Source organism: Bolinopsis microptera, chromosome 12 (genome assembly GCF_026151205.1).
Source record: "Bolinopsis microptera isolate Bmic1 chromosome 12, MBARI_Bmic_1.0, whole genome shotgun sequence".
NCBI lineage: Eukaryota > Metazoa > Ctenophora > Tentaculata > Lobata > Bolinopsidae > Bolinopsis > Bolinopsis microptera.
The window spans coordinates 3,176,389-3,196,519 of record NC_087083.1 but is presented as its reverse complement, the minus strand read 5'-3'; the positions used below and the strand labels follow the sequence as shown (position 1 = coordinate 3,196,519).

Here is a 20,131-nt window from a genome sequence, read left to right as displayed (position 1 = left end):
CAACCAATTAAAAACATTAAAAACTAGAATCACTGTCAATACTAACATGTTTTGAACATTTTAAAATGTGGCAATGACGACACTATAATATCATTCTCCAATTATTGGTATTGTTATGATCTTACAATGAAACTATAATTGAGTGCCAATTTCTTTTAATGGAAGACGCCAACAAAAGTCAAAATCCTGATATGCCAGTATTTCTATTCACCAGGATACGAAGCCCAAATACAGGGTGTTTCATAAATAGTGTCCTGTTTTTGATTTATTGTCAAATTTAGTGCAAATGAAATAACTGTATACTACTTAACCAATAGTCAACCAGTATTTACCGAGAATCGTATATAGATCCCAGTTCAATTTGTAACGGAGTTTTATATTAACAGAAATTATGCATCGTGGTCCGGTACTTTCATTGCGTCCTAATATTATAGTAAGGTAGGAATTAAACAGGAATTAAACATTAAATACCAAGGAGAACACTAACGAACTCGTCTTGGTAATACAACCAACTAAGCTTGTAGTATTACCTTATTACCGAGAACAGTATAGCAATGTAACCCTGCTCGTATGGGAGCAATCTAATTATACAGATACAATAATACTATAAAAGATAAACACGGTAGTTTGTCTTTAAAACAATTGTATAATGCTTATTATATTAGAATCTCAAAGCATCGACACGAAATAGAAATATTATGCTCGCCAATTGTTGTCAACAAATATCTTAAGATACTACTTATGGGCTGTTCAAGTTTCTTAGAGAGTTATAGAATGCTCCACAGTAGCAAACTAAAGCATTGTTCCAATTAACTAAACAATCCAGATTTGTGGACGAACATTTTGTTTCTTGATAATGACACTAAAATACCATTCTTCAATGATTGGTTTTGTTAAGGCACAAATTGAGTGCCCACCAAGTTCTTTAAGTCGTGGTAAAGAAATGCTTTTGAATTAGCCTTAATACCCAGTCCAGCTAATCAAGTGAGGAACTGAATACAATCTTTGCAACAATCTTAACAACAATCTTCGCAACAATCTTCGCTACTATATAGCAACAGTCAACACCATAACAACACCATAGCAGCACCATAGCAACACCATAGCAACACTATAGCAACACCATAGCAACAATCTTTACAACAATCTTTGCAACAATATAGAAACACCATAGGAACACTATAGCAACACTATAGCATCACCTTAGTATCACCTTAGCAACACCTTAGGAACACCTTAGCAACAATCTTTGCAACAATATTGAAACACCTTAGCAACACCTTAGCAACACCTTAGCAACACCTTAGCAACACCTTAGCAACACCTTAGCAACATCATAGCAAAAATCTTTGCAACAATGTTAGCAACAATCTTCGCAAATATATAGCAACAGTCAACACCATAACAACACCATAGCAGCACCATAGCATCACTATAGCAACATCATAGCAACAATCTTTACATCAATCTTTGCAACAATATAGAAACACCATAGGAACACTATAGTAACACTATAGCATCACCTTAGTATCACCTTAGCAACACCTTAGCAACACCTTAGCAACACCCTAGCAACACGTCCTTAGCAACACCTTAGCAACACCTTAGCAACAATCTTTGCAACAATATAGAAACACCATAGCAACACCTTAGCACAAACATAACAGCACCTTAGCAACACTATAGAAACACTATAGCAAAACTATAGCAACACTATATCAGCACCTTTATAGCAGCACCAACAATAGAAGAACTAGCAATTAACATCAGAAAATTCTTCAGGCTTGAACACTGTCACGTTCTCTGAGTCACTAAAAAACCAAATTAATAAAGTAATAAGTCGGTCACATCATACTTGGCTCAGCTTCTAGCAAGTTAAAATATTAAAAGGTTGCCTGCTCCTGACATTCTGGCAAATCACGCAAAGATGATTATAACTGTTAGGTTATTTATACCTTTTATGTGACTGTGAGACAAGCTTTAAGTTGGTATTTTACCGAATGAAAGAAGCTAGGGACACTATAGCAACACTATAGCAACACTATAGCAACACTATAGCAACACTATAGCAACACTATAGCAACACTATAGCAACACTATAGCAACACTATAGCAACACTATAGCAACACTATAGTGTAGAAGCTAGGGACAAGGTGCCGATCTCCGCTTCTTGTGTCGGTACAGCCGCGATCCTTTCGGTACCGATTCCCTGCAGCATATTCGGGATGAAACCCCAGGCAGACAGACATAATGTCTGTTCAAATAAGGTCCGATAAGGTAGTAAAATTAGTAATGAAATTTCCTCAAATCTGCAGAACCTGTGAGTTAATATTGCTAAATGGTTACAGTGGAAGCAAACAATTTGCAACCCCCTGCACTTGTAAATTCGAGCATTTATCCTCCATAGTGTCAGTGAGACCATGATTCCCGGCCTTTAACTGGCTTTGCTATTTGAAGAAGAACTTAGACTAGACTCGACTTAGGGCGGCCTCAACGTCCGAACAGAGATAGTTTTTTTTTCAAATCTGTCTATTCAGCATGAGTTTGTTAATCTCCTTTACTCCTTTGCTGTCGTCAAGCCCCGTGTCCTTCCGAAGGATGTCAATATATGTGAGGTGTGGTCTTCCCCTTCGACCTCCTTGAAGGGGTTCCCAGAAGAGAAGTTGATGACTCAGAAGTTCTTCATGTCTGGCTAGATGACCTGCGAGTCTCATCCTCCGTTCAGCTATCTTATCAGATGCTCTGATGAGGTGTCCATATACCTTGGCGTTAGTCTGCCGCTCTTTTCAGTCTATGTTAAGTGCCATCCTCAGCGAGAAGAACTTACATTATTATTTTATTGAACTATTGGTACTCTTTCTGAAAGCTCAGTTGCTCAATTGTTAAGTTGGTGTAAATGGCTCTCATTAGAGCTGCGAAAATAACACGAGTGCATATTATTATTACCTTATTATATCGGACCTTATTTGAGCGGACATTATTATGTGAACGGACATAATGTTGAACGGACATTAAAATGAACGCTCGAAGGAGTTAAACGGGTGACACTCGTAAAATATTTGTTCCATATATCAGGACCGTCGACGAGTCCAACTCGGCGCGCGTCCTGGGAAGTTATAAACCTACAATTGAAGGAGTTCAAAACCATTGAAAATTCAATTTTAACAGGTAATTTATAATATCAATTTTACAGAAAATAAGAAAAGCAGTCGTTAGGCATTAAATGTTAAATGCTGTGCAGATGAGTCATGAGGTATGAACTTGAAAATACGTCGGCCATATACCTCGGAAGATAACCCGGTTTTCGAATTCTATATCATCGAGATGGTTGGTATGGTAGAAGGTGATAGCAACGGTGAGGATAACAGAACACATCAACGGAACTGCTTCGTGGCAATAAAGTTGGGGAGGTGATTGTGCTTATCAAAATTATGTCTTTCTATTTCCTCGAGATGATATGCATCTGGTGAGGATATTACTGAGTGAGAGCCCGCAACTATAATAAGCAGCAAAATATCAGCTCAATTACCTCTTATTAATCTCAAGAAATCTGTGTGTGTGTGCGGGAAATTTCCGAACGGTTATATAAAAAAACGGGAGGGGTTACGCCTACGGGACTGGGTTTTTCGGTATAGTGCCGACAAAACTCTGACGAAGCCCGTAAGCAAATTTTTTTTAAATCGGCCGGTGGTAAGTGGCTTAATTAATGGTTTTGTACCATTAATGCAATATTATGGAGTGAGCCACTAAAATGGCTCACTTTTTCTTCCTATTCGCTCTCTCTTCCATTACTGCATATTATGTAGCGTTGGTAATTAGGTTAGCTCCGCAAGTGATATTAGGAGTGTAGGGCACTGATTGCGGTCTGTTTGAACTGTAGAGAGACTAGATTTCATACTTTCATACGACAATGTTTATGCGTGTAATACTATACGCTTATTAGGGGGGGGGGGGGGGGGAACCACTCATTTCGGTCTGTTTGTTTACTTTCATACGATAATGTAGTGCGTGTTTTCAAATATAAGGCGGGTGTGGTGCGGATTTAATAAGGGTTAATTTCTAAAACGATTTAAAGCGGTTTAAGACGGGAGTAATGAGGTGTAATAGTCGTGGTACAGATACTATTGGATACCTGAGGGCACTCCAAATATATTAATTGTTCACATCACCTAATGCGGGTTTTAACTCAGCGGGTAACCGTAAATACTCCTACCCTTTTTAACTGCGGCAGTGAAATCCCGGCCGAAGGCACGGGTTACACTAGTATAATAATAATTAGATAATAATAATAATAAAATTTGGGGGCCATTATTTCGTGAACAATACAGAAAAATCGGTTAAGAATGGGTTTGACTTGGATCAGCTCATGTCTAGACATATCATGACTGAATGCAAATGGCAACAATAATAGCGGCAACAATATCATCGGTAACATTGCCCTGCGACAAAAAAAAGATGTTCGAGAAGAATCTTCAGACAACAACCACTACCAAACTCTTAGTATCAGGCACACCCAAGTTTTTAATTTTATGCATCCTGGTGCAGACTGCAGATTCAATAGAATTCTAGTAAAATATTCGCGCTAGCTCAGCTCTGCAGAAAAGAGTAATCTCAAAAACAGCTTATAACATTACTACATTACTACTTCTAACAATACAGATATTCATCATCCAGCATTGTTTTATATCAATTCCTCGATTCTGACCAACTATGGGAACGAAATTATATAAAATTTCTTGGTTAGCCAATTTCCATGTTATTTGTAATTGTTTGCCTAGCTCAACAATTCTAAAACGTAGTGAGAAATATCAAAATATTGTACATAGTTATAAAATTCGTTTGGTGATTTTTAAACGATTCGTGAATCATAACCCTTTCTATAGTAATTTGTTTGAGATTTGTAAAATTTCAAAAATTAAAAAGTTAAAAGTTTGAGAAATGGTTAAGAGATGGAATTAAGTTAGCTCTTTTAAATGATGAGTTATCAAATGAAAGGAGATGGGGATGGAGGGGGTGGAGGAGGGGGTGGAGGAGGGGGTGGAGGAGGGGGTGGAGGAGGGGGTGGAGGAGGGGGTGGAGGAGGGGGTGGAGGAGGGGGTGGAGGAGGGGGTGGAGGAGGGGGTGGAGGAGGGGGTGGAGGAGGGGGTGGAGGAGGGGGTGGAGGAGGGGGTGGAGGAGGGGGTGGAGTAGGGGGTGGAGGAGGGGGTGGAGGAGGGGGTGGAGGAGGGGGTGGAGGAGGGGGTGGAGGAGGGGGTGGAGGAGGGGGTGGAGGAGGGGGTGGAGGAGGGGGTGGAGGAGGGGGTGGAGGAGGGGGTGGAGGAGGGAGTGGAGGAGGGGGTGGAGGAGGGGGTGGAGGAGGGGGTAGAGGAGGGGGTAGAGGAGGGGGTGGAGGAGGGGGTGGAGGAGGGGGTGGAGGTGGAGGAGGTGGAGGGGGTGGAGGAGGGGGCAACGAACCCTCTACAACCAGCTTGTCTCTCCTATTACATAACCAGTTCAATACACTTGATTATTTGCAGTTAAAGCAACACGAAATTGTGGTCACCAACAATGATGACGAAAGTAATCCTGCTTTTGTACTGCACAAGAAACAAATAACTGCAAAAGCAAGCTACAATTGTACGGATTGTAAGGCTCATAGTTGCACACGATAAGTTTTTCAATGTAAGTAACCGTCACTAAGTTACCGTCACTAAGTTACCGTCACTAAGTTACCGTCACTAACGTTAAGTTACCAACCCGGTAATGCCGTCGTCGTATTTACTGAGATAAAGCTGTGCTCAGATATAAGTGAAAGTGGGCTCATCACACGATCACTCAATAGTTGAACATATGTTGAATATATGCAGAATCGGTTGAACATAAATACATGTATATGTATGTAATAACGCTATAATATTTATATATATAAGTATATAACGCTGAATGAACTTGTTTCACGAATATTGGGCTACAATTACTATATTTGCTACACGATATTGTCTGAGAACAATTAAGCATTTCGCTTATCTCTTATTATCTTATATTACAATTTTGGGAGTAAAAGACCTCATGATTGTTCGAGTCTCAAGAAATGACGGCGGTGATAAAATAAATTTTATTATTATGATGTCATCATAAAGAGCTCAAGTTCCTTGACAAAAGTTAATGGGATGTGGTGAACACATTTTCGAAAAAATGTTCATCAAAGATTATTTAAGTATCAGCTGATTCTAGGCGATATGTTTGCCATTTTCCATACTTTTCTCACCCATTATATTTATATAAGTTAAAATAAAAACGACGAATATCCGATTCCTAATGTAACTTTCAAATTAATATTACTTATTTTTACACATTGCAGTCCAGCTAACAACTCAACTGGTTTTCTAGAAGAATATAAGTATAATAGAAAGTACAGAAAGTAGATTCACTCGAATAAAAGATATCGATAGCATGCATCGACAGTTCCCAGGCCTGGAATTGGAGTTTAGACCTGCCTAAATAAACGTAACCTTACCTATATATCCATGACACACATTATTAAAAACGCTTATCTCACATGTGTATATCACACCGCACCTCCAAAAGACACTCGATTTAATAAATGTTTCAGTTACTCAGCATATGTCCGAATAGGGGAAGAAAAGAAGAAAGGAGATTAGTGGCACCATAGTGACACCATAGCAACACCATAGCAACAGATTAGTGGCACAGTCTGACAGCGTGCCGCTCTAAAATTGTCACCTCATGTGCATCTCAATTTGAAGTTAATCATGTAACATTCCAACGGGGGTTCAGCCAATTTCATTAACAAAATCTTCCCCTCGCTTATAAATCCTGCGAACATAATATATTGACAGGGGGGAAGCTTAATGAAAAGACGGTATGAGCGATATAATTTTGATGGGTTTTGTAAATGGTAGCACAATTCTTTGGGAATTTATTATAATGCTTGGTGAATACATTGAAGATATGGTGGTGACTGTTATAATGTATTCTATTTCTAGAGGATTTTTTAGATTCCATAGAACGCATTTATCTTATATATATTGGATTATTCCTTTTTTGTAAGTTTACCACTTTGTACGTGGTTATAAACAATTTGGAAGCCTCTGAACTATATTGATTTGAGGAAATGTGAGTAAAATATCGCACTTGATCTGCACTGCAGCTGATATTTTAACAAATTGATCAAAGAATTTTGCGAAAAGAACTGTAAAAGATTCGCGAAAATCAAAAAAGGTAAAATAGGTGCCAAGAAATTGGTAGCAAAAAACGGCTGTAAAAAACAGTATAAATCAGTTCCTAGAATAAAGAAAGCTTACAATTCTACAAAATCTGGAACGTTCAGACTAAATATTTTCTAAAAGCTGTTTTCAAGAAAAATTTCCTAACGGTCTACGGTAATTCGATGAAAACCAGAAATCTGTTGCTGCACAAAATAAACGCTAAATCAGACGCTCTTGACACTGGTTAGAATCTTGCAGAAATTGAATTTCAAATGGGTCAACCCATTTGAAGAAATTTTGTTTAACGGACTGTGCAGTTATATAGTAGTTTTGAAAGTAATAAACTATAATATAGACTTTAAGTAGGAAAGTGGGAACTAACGGTAAAAAGTGAAGCTAGCTTTACCTTATTAGTTGTTACCGTGAGCTATTGATAATGCTGCTATCAATAACTGAGTGCAGTTAAAATCAGTGATAAAGCGTATTGTCCAGTTATAGAAACTTAACTTATATAAGACACTTACTCGTCAAGAAGGTCCATAACAGTTTAACGTTAATATTGGACTAACTCAGGTGGGATAAAGTACGGTTAAAAGTTAAAACAGTCACGCTAAATTCTAATTTATCGCTTGTTCATGATAGAGTTCAGAGTTTAAATGTTATTGTACTAAAGTGTTAACCCAACGGGTAGAAGGTCAATTATAAGTGGTAAAAACGATGTCGTGTTGCTAGTGCTACTTTCTAAATACTGTTCTAAGCCCTCGTACAGAGAACTTATAAAATAAGTATCTGAATGTACGATTCTCTTTGATGAACATTGAAGAAAAGATAAACCACTTCAAAGACTCAAATTTTGTAATTCATAAGTGCACTTCTCTTTTACTTTATAAGCTGAGTCCTAAGCTAAATGCGAAATTTATTCCAAAAGAAAAATACTAGATACAAAATTTCAACAAATAAATTCATCAAAACATAAAAGAAGAACCCAGACCAGGAAGTAATGTTACATATCATACATCAACAGGACTTACTAAATCTCGAAACGTATCCTCACAATTCCGACAGTCGCAACATGAGGGCTGGGCAGCGAGATCTCCACCCCATAGATGGGATGATAGGGCCCCTTTTGTTAACCCCTCTCCACTATAGTACATGAGACTATAGCGCCAGAGAGAGAGAGAGAGAGAGAGAGAGAGAGAGAGAGAGCGAGAGAGAGAGAGAGAGAGAGAGAGAGAGAGAGAGAGAGAGAGAGAGAGAGAGAGAGAGAGAGAGAGAGAGAGAGAGAGAGAGAGAGAGAGAGAGAGAGAGGAACCAAACCCCCTGTCGCCTCCCAAAGAAGCAGCTCGGTCGCAACGCGAGACAAAGGATTACAACTAAATGTGCAGTATTCAGATCAGATCACAAGGAACTTATGCCAAGTTCTTTTGGCGAGCACGAATCATATTTAACTATTTAAGTATTACTAGTTTTTTTTTGTGATATTCAACAATATAGTTATTGGCTCATAAGTCATGCTGAAATTAAAAGCTCGAATAATCAAGTTTCATAATCTGAAAACCGAGTCAATTTATTTCAAATATCAAAATAAAATCCAATGGATTTCACAATCAGCTGTTGACTGAACGAAGCAGTTGATGATAATATGTTTGTAGAGAGTTGCAAGATTTGTTGTTATGATTAATTTTACGATGGGTATTGGGTACGGGGTTAGATGGTTCTAATCGATGTGAAGACCAATTTTAATCATGAAAATTAGCCTAAAAACCCTGTGATATGAAATGAAGCAGGAACATTTCCTTATTAGAAAAACTTGCAAATCATTTGTTTCATGCATTTTGTTTTAAGTGCAACAACGGTACCTTAGTTTTAAGGTATGAAAAAGGTCAAAGAATTTAGCAAAATAATGGAAAAAGTTTCCAATTCAGTATGGGCTCATTTACGTTTCAGTGATATTTTTACATTTCAGTTCTTATTCGTCGGTTAACTTTTAATTTGTTAGCTACAATAATGCATTTTATTTTGTACCAATTAAAACTGTACTAGCAAGGATCCATGCAGTTATCTACAAATCATAAATCATAAATCATAAATGTGAACTGGCACTAGGCCAGGATGGCGATGACGAATGGCTGAAATTTACTGAAAAGGTAAACATGAACATTTTAAAACACTGGCAAGGCTGGATTTCAGTGGATTAGGATGTGAGATTAATTATACAACATTTATTTTTATACAATAAGTGATTGATTGATTGAGGAGCACTACCCGGAGGCATTACTCGGCACCAACGCCTTAAAATCTTTAATTACAATCAAATATAGATATACATTCAACACTACTATATAACAAATAATTTGAGGCTCTAATGATGTAGTTTTACGAAGATTTCAAGCTTTACGTTGTGTGTTTCCCTTCGTGTCCAAAAGCATTATAAATATAAATATATGCACACATATAATTAATATAGTAATATTATTAGCAAGTAAGAGCAGAAAGAACCAGACCTACTATGATATTCATGATGTGGCCGGCAGCCATCGAGAGAGCCATCGAGAGAGCGAGAGAGAGAGAGCGAGAGAGAGAGAGAGAGAGAGAGAGAGAGAGAGAGAGAGAGAGAGAGAGAGAGAGAGAGAGAGAGAGAGAGAGAGAGAGAGAGAGAGAGAGAGAGAGAGAGAGAGAGAGAGAGAGAGAGAGAGAGAGAGAGAGAGAGAGAGAGAGAGAGAGAGAGAGAGAGAGAGAGAGAGAGAGAGAGAGAGAGAGAGAGAGAGAGAGAGAGAGAGAGAGAGAGAGAGAGAGAGAGAGAGAGAGAGAGAGAGAGAGAGAGAGAGAGAGAGAGAGAGAGAGAGAGAGAGAGAGAGAGAGAGAGAGAGAGAGAGAGAGAGAGAGAGAGAGAGAGAGAGAGAGAGAGAGAGAGAGAGAGAGAGAGAGAGAGAGAGAGAGAGAGAGAGAGAGAGAGAGAGAGAGAGAGAGAGAGGAGAGAGAGAGAGAGAGAGAGAGAGAGAGAGAGAGAGAGAGAGAGAGAGAGAGAGAGAGAGAGAGAGAGAGAGAGAGAGAGAGAGAGAGAGAGAGAGAGAGAGAGAGAGAGAGAGAGAGAGAGAGAGAGAGAGAGAGAGAGAGAGAGAGAGAGAGAGAGAGAGAGAGAGAGAGAGAGAGAGAGAGAGAGAGAGAGAGAGAGAGAGAGAGAGAGAGAGAGAGAGAGAGAGAGAGAGAGAGAGAGAGAGAGAGAGAGAGAGAGAGAGAGAGAGGAGAGAGAGAGAGAGAGAGAGAGAGAGAGAGAGAGAGAGAGAGAGAGAGAGAGAGAGAGAGAGAGAGAGAGAGAGAGAGAGAGAGAGAGAGAGAGAGAGAGAGAGAGAGAGAGAGAGAGAGAGAGAGAGAGAGAGAGAGTCTGCCCTGACTAATACACTTTCATGATCAGGTCTGAGACATATCCAATTCTTATATTCTTATATTTTTATATATTAATTTGTACTGAAGTGACAGAGCAATGGATTTTTTAAGAGCAAAAAGTGTAATATTTCAAATTACATAATGTAAAGGCCGAGATGGCGTTTTTCTTGTTTCATAAATGCATTTATACCTTCAGGAGCGATAAATTAATAAACCGTTCCAACCACATAAATGAGCGATCGATTTTAAAGTTTTCCGAAAAAGATATATTTTCTATCTTATAGACCTACAATTTAAATTTATAATATTGTTCAACTAAAATATCTAAACAAGTTTTTAATCTTATTATTAACGCAGCTGTTAATATGAGAACTTGAGAATATAAAATTTAACAAAAAATACAAAAGTGCCCCACTCTAACGAAGTAAAGCATTTTACTACGAGTGTGGACCGTGCTTTATTCTCAAAAGAGGAAGTATACAACTTGCGAAATTTAAAATATTGTCCTAACAAAACTGATGCTTACTTTGGTTAATTAACAACATTACAGGCAAAATGATTGTCCCCATACATTTCCGATTTACTTTGCAAACGAGTTATAGCCAGCTTGTAAACCATGTTTCTACATTCTACTCGTAGGTGCAGGTGCTTTATTTGTGTATTCTCATCATTCTCGATGTCATTTAAATTGATTTTATTTCCTTAAATAAAGTTTGTGAATTGTATGCAGAACGTAAAATTTCGAAGTAAAACTGTATTATTTTTTCGAACCCTCCGTTATCAAAGTTGGTACATGTTATATTTTGATAAGGCGATGAACTAAGAAATTGAGCACACGACGTTTACCTCATAATAATTGTATTACCAAAATGTTAAAACAAGCTTTAAGTAAAATTTCGATTAAGTCATCATTTTATCTGCAAGAAGCGCAGCTGACTATCAATTGAACTGTAAAGAGAGTATACAATTTCTCACGTCGCGTATAATTTAATTACCTCATTCAAAACTCGCCCAAAAGCCTTGCTTTTGCTTATCAGTATCACGTCATTCTTGAACTGCAGTGGGTAATTTTATTTAACCCCATGACACTTGGTGCAAGAGTTCTGTCAACTATAAAAAAGGACAAAATTTCAATCTAGCATATTATTTTAGTTCATCCTATCAGGAACATGGGTTCAATGTTCATGCATAGTTTTCAATTCGATGTGATTTGAGTTTTAGTAAACCCCGAATGATCACTCCTCCTTTATAAAAATTTGCATTTAAAAAAATCAGAACACCATTTTTGAAACACCCTGTACATACTTACATAGGCTAGATTGTAATCTTTAATAATTGTTGATCTGCTGAGTAAGATTCAGATATTTACCAAGTTAACCAACCTGTTTTGAAACGCGGCTGTTATTTAAGATTTTGACACTGTAAGCTGATTGGGCAATAAGTGACACGTGACGTGTCACAAGTGCTTCATCTCTCCGTCAGGGCATCTGACATCACAACATTTACTCGAATAGTTGAACAACATAGGGAAGTAGACCTGACTCTATATTTCTTGATGAGATCATCCCACACTATGATATTGAGTAGGTACCATTAGCTGTCACGTGATAAGACTGCAAGAGGCACGTGATAAGACTGCAGCTGTCACGTGATAAGACTGCAGGAGTCACGTGACTGCAGGAGTCACGTGGCTGCAGGAGTCACAACATTTACCGTCACCAGACTGGGAATACTTCATCATAAACTTGTAAAAATCTTTCTACAGAAACCAATCAGTATTTACACATCATTCTTATGGCGTAACTGAATAACGGTATTCTGATATTCGATAAGTAATTACTTTTGACTTTTATCCGTGCATTGACCTTACTCGGTACCTAACTTGGTGCAGCATTACATTTACATGGTACATTTTGGTGTTCTTAAAAGACTTTTATCTAGATACTTATTTTATTTCGATTTTTCTAACAGGGCCCATTTGCAACCGGCTAGTCCCTAGAGACGAAAGTGCTATTAAAATTAGGCCAGCGTTATCCTTGCTACGTGTTTGTAAAAGTGTAAATAAACTACACTATTTTACTATCTTTGACAAAATTTCGTAAGTTGATGAATTAAAGAAAAATTGCTTGAAATTTAGTATTAAAAACATATAAATCTTTTTGACACAAAGAGAAGCACACAACGTAAGTTAGTGTTAAAAACAGTGTATTATATTTATTATCAGTGCCGCACAGCCGTACTAAAATTCTGCTGAAAAAATATCATGGTGGTCACAATTTATGATATCTTAACGGGTGATGCGCACTTAACTTTAATTTGAGTAGTATAGGGAGAGACTTCGCAAGAACTCTCAGAATTGTCAAATAATTGCCACTTCAACTTCCACAGAAAGAAATACCATATTTTGTCTGAAGATATGACATTTGCAGCAGATCATTTTTGAGAGGTGTTCACTATTTCCCAGCTCATTAGTGTCCCTCACAAATCTAACTACTTAAATCCAAATTTTGTCCTTTTTTCAAGATAATGGTTGACCCCTAGGGTTATTAATAGTTTATTACGCTAAGTAACGGGAGTGCTTTAGCCTATAAAAATAACAGCAACATCCGTTTTAGATGTATTTCTTGATTTGCAGAATCTTCAAGTTAATACATTTTACTCGAAGAAGCTTTTCTTTTCAATGTTTTTCATTTTAAAGTAATTTAAATGTTACCGTATTTTATTGTTATATGTATATAACTAATATTGTCATTCGTCCAGCCATGTCACTGTAACAGCCATGTAACTATAACATACTAACTATAATCTGTTTACCAACTAGGATTGAATGTATTTATTGAATATATAATGGGATGGATCATGGGAATTAAATAGTTAGTCTAAACAACATATAAAAAAGGCTGAATCTCACTTGAAAAGCACTAATAACACAATTAAATTCCCTATAGATCACATAATGCTACTTTTCATTTTTGCTGCCATATCGGCAGTCATTCTGTCGCCCGCCTACGCTAAAAAACCTGTAGATTTCCAAACTATGCAAATCAACTACGCTCCTGACCACGCCCTGGACATAAAGGAGGGAGAAACCCAGATTTTCAGGTAGCATATTAATATTATCCAATTATTTAATTATATAGCAAAACATTTAACATTCATCTCTTTCTTTACTTTTACCGTCAACATTTTTTCAGTGAGCCATATCATGCAGGTACTGTGAAACTAACAAAAACCACTTTTACAAAACTTAACTTACTAACTTAGCACTAACTTATTACTCTACTTAGCTTATCACTTAGCTTATATTTATCTAACTTATAATTTTACTTGTTTCCAGGGCTCCACTCTGCAAAGGAGGTCTGCTGAACGGCTGGTCCTTCAAAGCGAAGGTATACATGATGAACGAACCTTGGGATTCTGCCGAGATAGGAGATGCTAACTGGCTCCACATCCAAGTCTCCAATGGGTGAGTTCAAAAGTTATGTGCGGATTGCTTGTGGAGATGTATCATTCATACATCTGGCATACGTGGTATACCTGCATTCTACTCATCATTTGAGTAGTATGCAAGTATATCCTTGTGTATATTGATCAAGTTTATGCTGTTTATATTCAAGTATGATATTCCGTAAGGATGAAACTTGATACTGATTGATAAACTAGAATAGCAACATGCTTATTTCTCAGGCCGAGCTTTACAACGATTGTCCGAGATAACGCACAGGAAGCTAAAAAAGCCGGTTATGACCCGAAACCTGCTACTTCTCCGTTTACTTACGACAGTGCAACGTGTAAGCCAACCTGTAACATGTAATATATTACTATTAACTAACCTGTAACATGTGACATACTAACCTGTAACATGTGACATACTATTAACTACTGGCGCTGATTTGTAATACAGTAAAACCCCGATTTACCGCGAGTTTGGCGGGAACCACCACGCTAGATCGGGGAGCGATACATTTAACTATGAAACATATTATATATTTTAAAATAATTACAACACCACAAATCTTAACAAATCTATTACATTTATTGAGAATTATGTAATGTAACGTGATGGAAATATTTTAAACGGGCATATCCTGTCCAAACCTAGGATGCACTTCATGAAGAATTCGTTGTAACTTTGTTTGAAAAGCATTAATACAAAATCATAAACTCACCATGATGATCAATTAAGATTGAATTGAAGTCTGAGTAACGTAACGAAGCGGAACTAAGAATATTATTCTGAATGCATTTAACAATTATCCCTTAGCTTTATACCCCGTTAAAGTAGATTTATTTGGTTCGGCCCAGTTAAAATTCTGTTACATCATTTAATAATATGATGCTCAAATTATGTTTATTTTAATGGCCAGTGTTTTCACTGTTGATTTATTGTCAATTCAAGTACATAATTACGACACATCAAAAAAATAACATTTTAAGTTAATATCAAGGATTAAAGACAAAACGTAAACTAGTTTATAAGATTTTTAACAGATTTATATGGTCATTGTTTACTGTTTATAACAAATTATTTTGCCCAGTACACAATTATCCGTATCAAATTTCTTTATACTGAGCAGACACTTTTTTGTAATCGACAAGCCCGCTTTTGATTTTGAGATAAACATGTCATTTTATATCTATATCATAATACCATTAACAATTCGGTAACAGATCATAGTTGAATTTAAAGATTTTAGTTTTTGACAATTTATAAATTACTAGTTTGAAGCACCCCAGTTATACTGGACAGGATTGTACAATCAAATAATCATAATACCATCATATTACAATAAAATTATATTATTACAATAAAAATGACAGGGGGTTCGGACGACATCTACATACAGATTACAGCAAGCCACGGTACCCCGACCTTCCAATACGGTTTGGAGCTGGCAGCCAACGAGCCTAGTGATGATCTCATGATCCCCGACGGCATGGACAGGTAATATTACTGATTAAATACAAGACTCATTACCACGATTAGTCTATTTTCAACCAGTTTTGCAAACTTTGATTTCAAAAGCTGATCAAGATGTTTTGTCCATTTTATTGATAAGAACTGCTCTTCTTGGCAATTGTACAACTGATCCCTTTTCAGTGCGGAGACAGTCTCGGCGAGCGCTGCTACTAGAGGGTGTGGTATTCAGACCCTGGAACAGGTTGCCATCCCCCTCACCGCCCAACTTACCTCAGGTTAGCTAACTTCTTATATAGAATAATACTAGGGTCGCTGCATTTGTTGCAACGAAATTTTATAACACACATAACCCCGGCATGCGCAGGGATTATATTTCAATTTTTCCCGCGACGCGCGGGAAAAATTTATAATAATTTCGAGTGCGAAGCACGAGGGATTATTATGAAAATAACCCCGACGTGCTTTAGCACGAGGGGTTATTTTAATATAACTTAAGCGTGCCGGTGTTATGTGTTATAAACCCCTCCGGGTTAGTGCTAGGACCAACAAATTTGACATTTTACTCTTAATTCTAGCTATATGAGATCATTATGGAAAATATGAAATGGAATTGGGGACTACCAAATAAATACAACTAAGGTACTATGACTTTTGAAATTGGCGTTATATCTAAACATTATTCCTCAGTCAGAACGTTGAATGAATATGAATATCGATAAGGGGCGTCGAGTTAAGCCTGGCAAGCGATAAAAGCTAATAATGATATCGTGTCATGAAGTTCATCAAAGTAGACGACTATAATACATGGCTTATATCAAACACGACAAAATTAACCGAACCGGACAAAATCAAATGTAACCGTCGAGACAAGTTTTGGAACTGGTCCAATTAATGTAAGAGTTTAAGTAATGTAAGCAGTGTGCTGGAGTTTTGCCAGCGCCTGCAATTAGACCGATACGTAGATCGAGTGTATTTATAGTTCTTACGTTAAGCCATAGGTCACGTGACATTTTTTACCAATGCGCGTCGTAGTAGTTAGTCACGTGATACACGTCATCAAAACACGTGACAGTGCGCGGTTGAAATTCTCATGGAATATCAAAACAAAACAAATCTTGTTGAGCCAAATTAGCGGGGCGGGATTATAAAAGCTGTGCCGGGGTTATTTATTCAGCGGGAAAAAACTAACAGCGGGAGCCGGGATTATCAGAATCTATTTAGCGGGAGCCGGGATTATCAGAATCTTATTCTATCCCGGAGGGGTTTATAATTGTACACTGTGTTTATAGAAGTAAACTCAAAAGCTTAAAAAGAGTGGGTATTTGTAAAGGTCCAAATTAACCTTTACTCTTTAGTCTACTATAACTCCCAACTTTAAAACCTGATGACCAGGAGACACCGGTCAGTACAAGATCCCCTTCTGTTTCGAGGACACCTACGACCAGAGATCCCTGACCCTGACCACCCTGGTCCCTGAAACAGTGAACGAGGCTCCAGGTGGTGTTGCGTCCTTCCTCTGCACTGACACCATGATGAGCAATGGTATCTGCTACAGAGCTGTGGTGAGGAGTGACTGGCTTGATTTAATTATTGGATTTATTGAGGAGACTATTAACTGGATACTTGATAATATGTTCAGAGCATTGTTTGAAATGCAGACTGAAGGTGACCAATTTCAGGTCACAAACCGTGGTACGAAGTTCTACGACTCCTCCGGTGCTAAAGTGAACGCAGTTATTCCAACCATCCCTAAAGAAGAGTACGGACCTGTCTACCTGCTTGTCCTTGCTCAGGGTATGATTCATGACATTATTTTAAGTATTTTAGGGTATTTCAGGGTACACTAAAAAACTAAAATTTGTTGAGGACCATGTTTTAGAATTATAAAACTGTTTTTAAATTTTACCTCAGTCATTTTACAGTCTTCAGATTGGCAGGTAAAATTAATTGTCTCTATGATACACCTGGGTAAACACAAAACATTGCAGGTAACTATCACGACAAGGTTGAGTTCACCATCACAACCAAGCTGAGAAATCCATCTGTAGACGAACTCAAACTTACCGGTAACTAAGCTTTTTTAATCAAAACTATTACAAAATAATATTCAAAATTGAATACATAATGGATCTTGAATCTTTTAAAACTCAGATCCTAAAATATTAATTCCTCCGTGCGTACCAGTTAAAATAAATCACTAAAAATATAAGCAACCTCAACACAATATGCAGCTTGCAAAATCCGATACAAATCGACCTGCAAATCCTCTGTACTACGTTGTCTACACAGCCTGTATCAACTCATACAGCTGGAGCACATTAATTAGCACATTAATTAGCACATTAATTAGCACATTAATTAGCACATTAATTAGCACATTAATTAGCACATTAATTAGCACATTAATTAGCACATTAATTAGCACATTAATTAGCACATTAATTAGCACATTAATTAGCACATTAATTAGCACATTAATTAGCACATTAATTAGCACATGATTAATTCGACTCCTACAGCTGAAGCACATTATAATGATTAATTATTATTAATTAACTAATAATAATTAATTCGACAGATTTGCGAATGAAATTGGGTGCTTTCTCCGTGGCTAAATGATTTTTGCGAGTCAATCATTAAACGTCAAATCAAGCCATTAAACTTTTCCTTTCGTCTGCTCATATCGTATATTACAAGATCGATATAAAACTATTCTGCAATTTTAAAGTGAGCAAATAATGCAGTTTGGTAGCCAGAAACTGCAAGTGTTATTCGATCACCCGCCTTGCATGCTGTTACCTGATCTCGAGATGACGTACGAAACCTTATCAAGCCAATCAGTGTCTGAAAACCTGAACATTTTCACAGGCCTAACTATAGCACTTATTAGTAGTATTGCAAACTTGCAAAATCACGCAGCTAATATGTGGTTGCTCAGATTAAGTTTGCTCATTATATGATTTTGACAAGATCAAGAAATCAAACTTATAGTTTTACTAAATTTTGCTCAAACTACATGCTTTTTTAACAGACTTTAACTTATAAATTCAATCTTCCTTTTCGTTCAAGACGCAATTAATTAATAAATAATTTTATTTATTTATTAATAATTAATGCAAGACGCATGAATTACCAAACTGTTTCCAGGCCACTCCGAGAAGGACCTACACAGTGTGCTGACCTACCTGAAGAGCAGCTACGAGAACAAACCTGCTCCTCTTGATCACGCATTTCAGCATGAAGAAATGAAAGAGGAGCTGTAAAAGGAGAAGAAGCTGAAAAAGGAACAATTGAAGGAGCTCAAACAGGAGCTGTAAATCATTTGTTATTATGTGTTTTATATATGTTGTATATTACTATTAAGCTATTAGATGCCAAGACAGTTTAGCGCTTTTGGTTAAACTTATAAGTTCTGCCTGTCACTAGGCGGCACTCTGCCTGTCACTAGGCGGCACTCTGCCTGTCACTAGGCGGCACTCTGCCTGTCACTAGGCGGCACTCTGCCTGTCACTAGGCGGCACTCTGCCTGTCACTAGGCGGCACTCTGCCTGTCACTAGGCGGCACTCTGCCTGTCACTAGGCGGCACTCTGCCTGTCACTAGGCGGCACTCTGCCTGTCACTAGGCGGCACTCTGCCTGTTACTAGGCGGTACTCTGCCTGTCACTAGGCGGTACTCTGCCTGTCACTAGGCGGTACTCTGCCTGTCACTAGGCGGTACTCTGCCTGTCACTAGGCGGTACTCTGCCTGTCACTAGGCGGTACTCTGCCTGTCACTAGGCGGCACTCTGCCTGTCACTAGGCGGCACTCTGCCTGTCACTAGGCGGTACTCTGCCTGTCACTAGGCGGTACTCTGCCTGTCACTTGGCGGCACTCTGCCTGTCACTAGGCGGTACTCTGCCTGTCACTTGGCGGTACTCTGCCTGTCACTAGTCGGTACTCTGCCTGTCACTAGGCGGTACTCTGCCTGTCACTAGGCGGTACTCTGCCTGTCACTAGGCGGTACTCTGCCTGTCACTCCGCCATATCTTGGATCGTTTATAACACTTAAGCCTGAGGTCCCCGCAGGTAAATAGATACGGATCCTGGTGGTTAGATGAGCTTTGTTAGGTCTGGCTAGGGTTTTAATTGTCTTCAAATAACGTCCTATGATAAGGTAGTTGCTGTCAACAAAATATGCCTCACCTCCCCACCAGAATCCACATCTATAAGTAATATTTATATTGTCTGTCATATTACTATATTGAGACTTTTACTTTTTTCTTTACCCAGGGACTTTCTTTTCTTTTTTATTAATAAGTTAATATTTCACGCTTTTATAGGTGTAATCATTGTTATTGTAGTTACTGCATATCTTGTTTTACAAATTTTTCTGAATTCTCTGTCATTATTTATACTTAGTGCTATCAAAAACAATAGTGTAATTAGCGAATTAATTACGAGAAAATCATTAAAACCAACCGAACTAGAAGAAATGTGGATAAACTAGGTTATCCGGCAGTTAAGAAACATAAACATCGCGCTTAATGATTTTATCCCAAACCTAACTAATACTCTAATACTCTAATATAATGCCAGAATGGACATTTTAATTACACCAAGCCACAGTAATTTG

At 37.8% G+C, this 20,131-nt stretch overlaps 1 protein-coding gene across 1 annotated transcript; it reads left to right on the top strand.

Annotated features, from left to right (window-relative positions):
* Positions 1–13,548: 13,548 nt before the first annotated feature.
* On the top strand, positions 13,549–19,893 carry LOC134824111 (uncharacterized). Its single transcript, XM_063835838.1, has 9 exons — positions 13,549–13,698; positions 13,934–14,062; positions 14,284–14,387; positions 15,418–15,541; positions 15,698–15,792; positions 16,910–17,079; positions 17,197–17,311; positions 17,506–17,583; positions 18,665–19,893. Exons 1-9 carry the CDS (start codon positions 13,553–13,555, stop codon positions 18,778–18,780), a joined length of 1,077 nt encoding a protein of 358 aa, XP_063691908.1. The 5' UTR covers positions 13,549–13,552; the 3' UTR covers positions 18,781–19,893.
* The last annotated feature ends 238 nt before the right edge of the window (positions 19,894–20,131 follow it).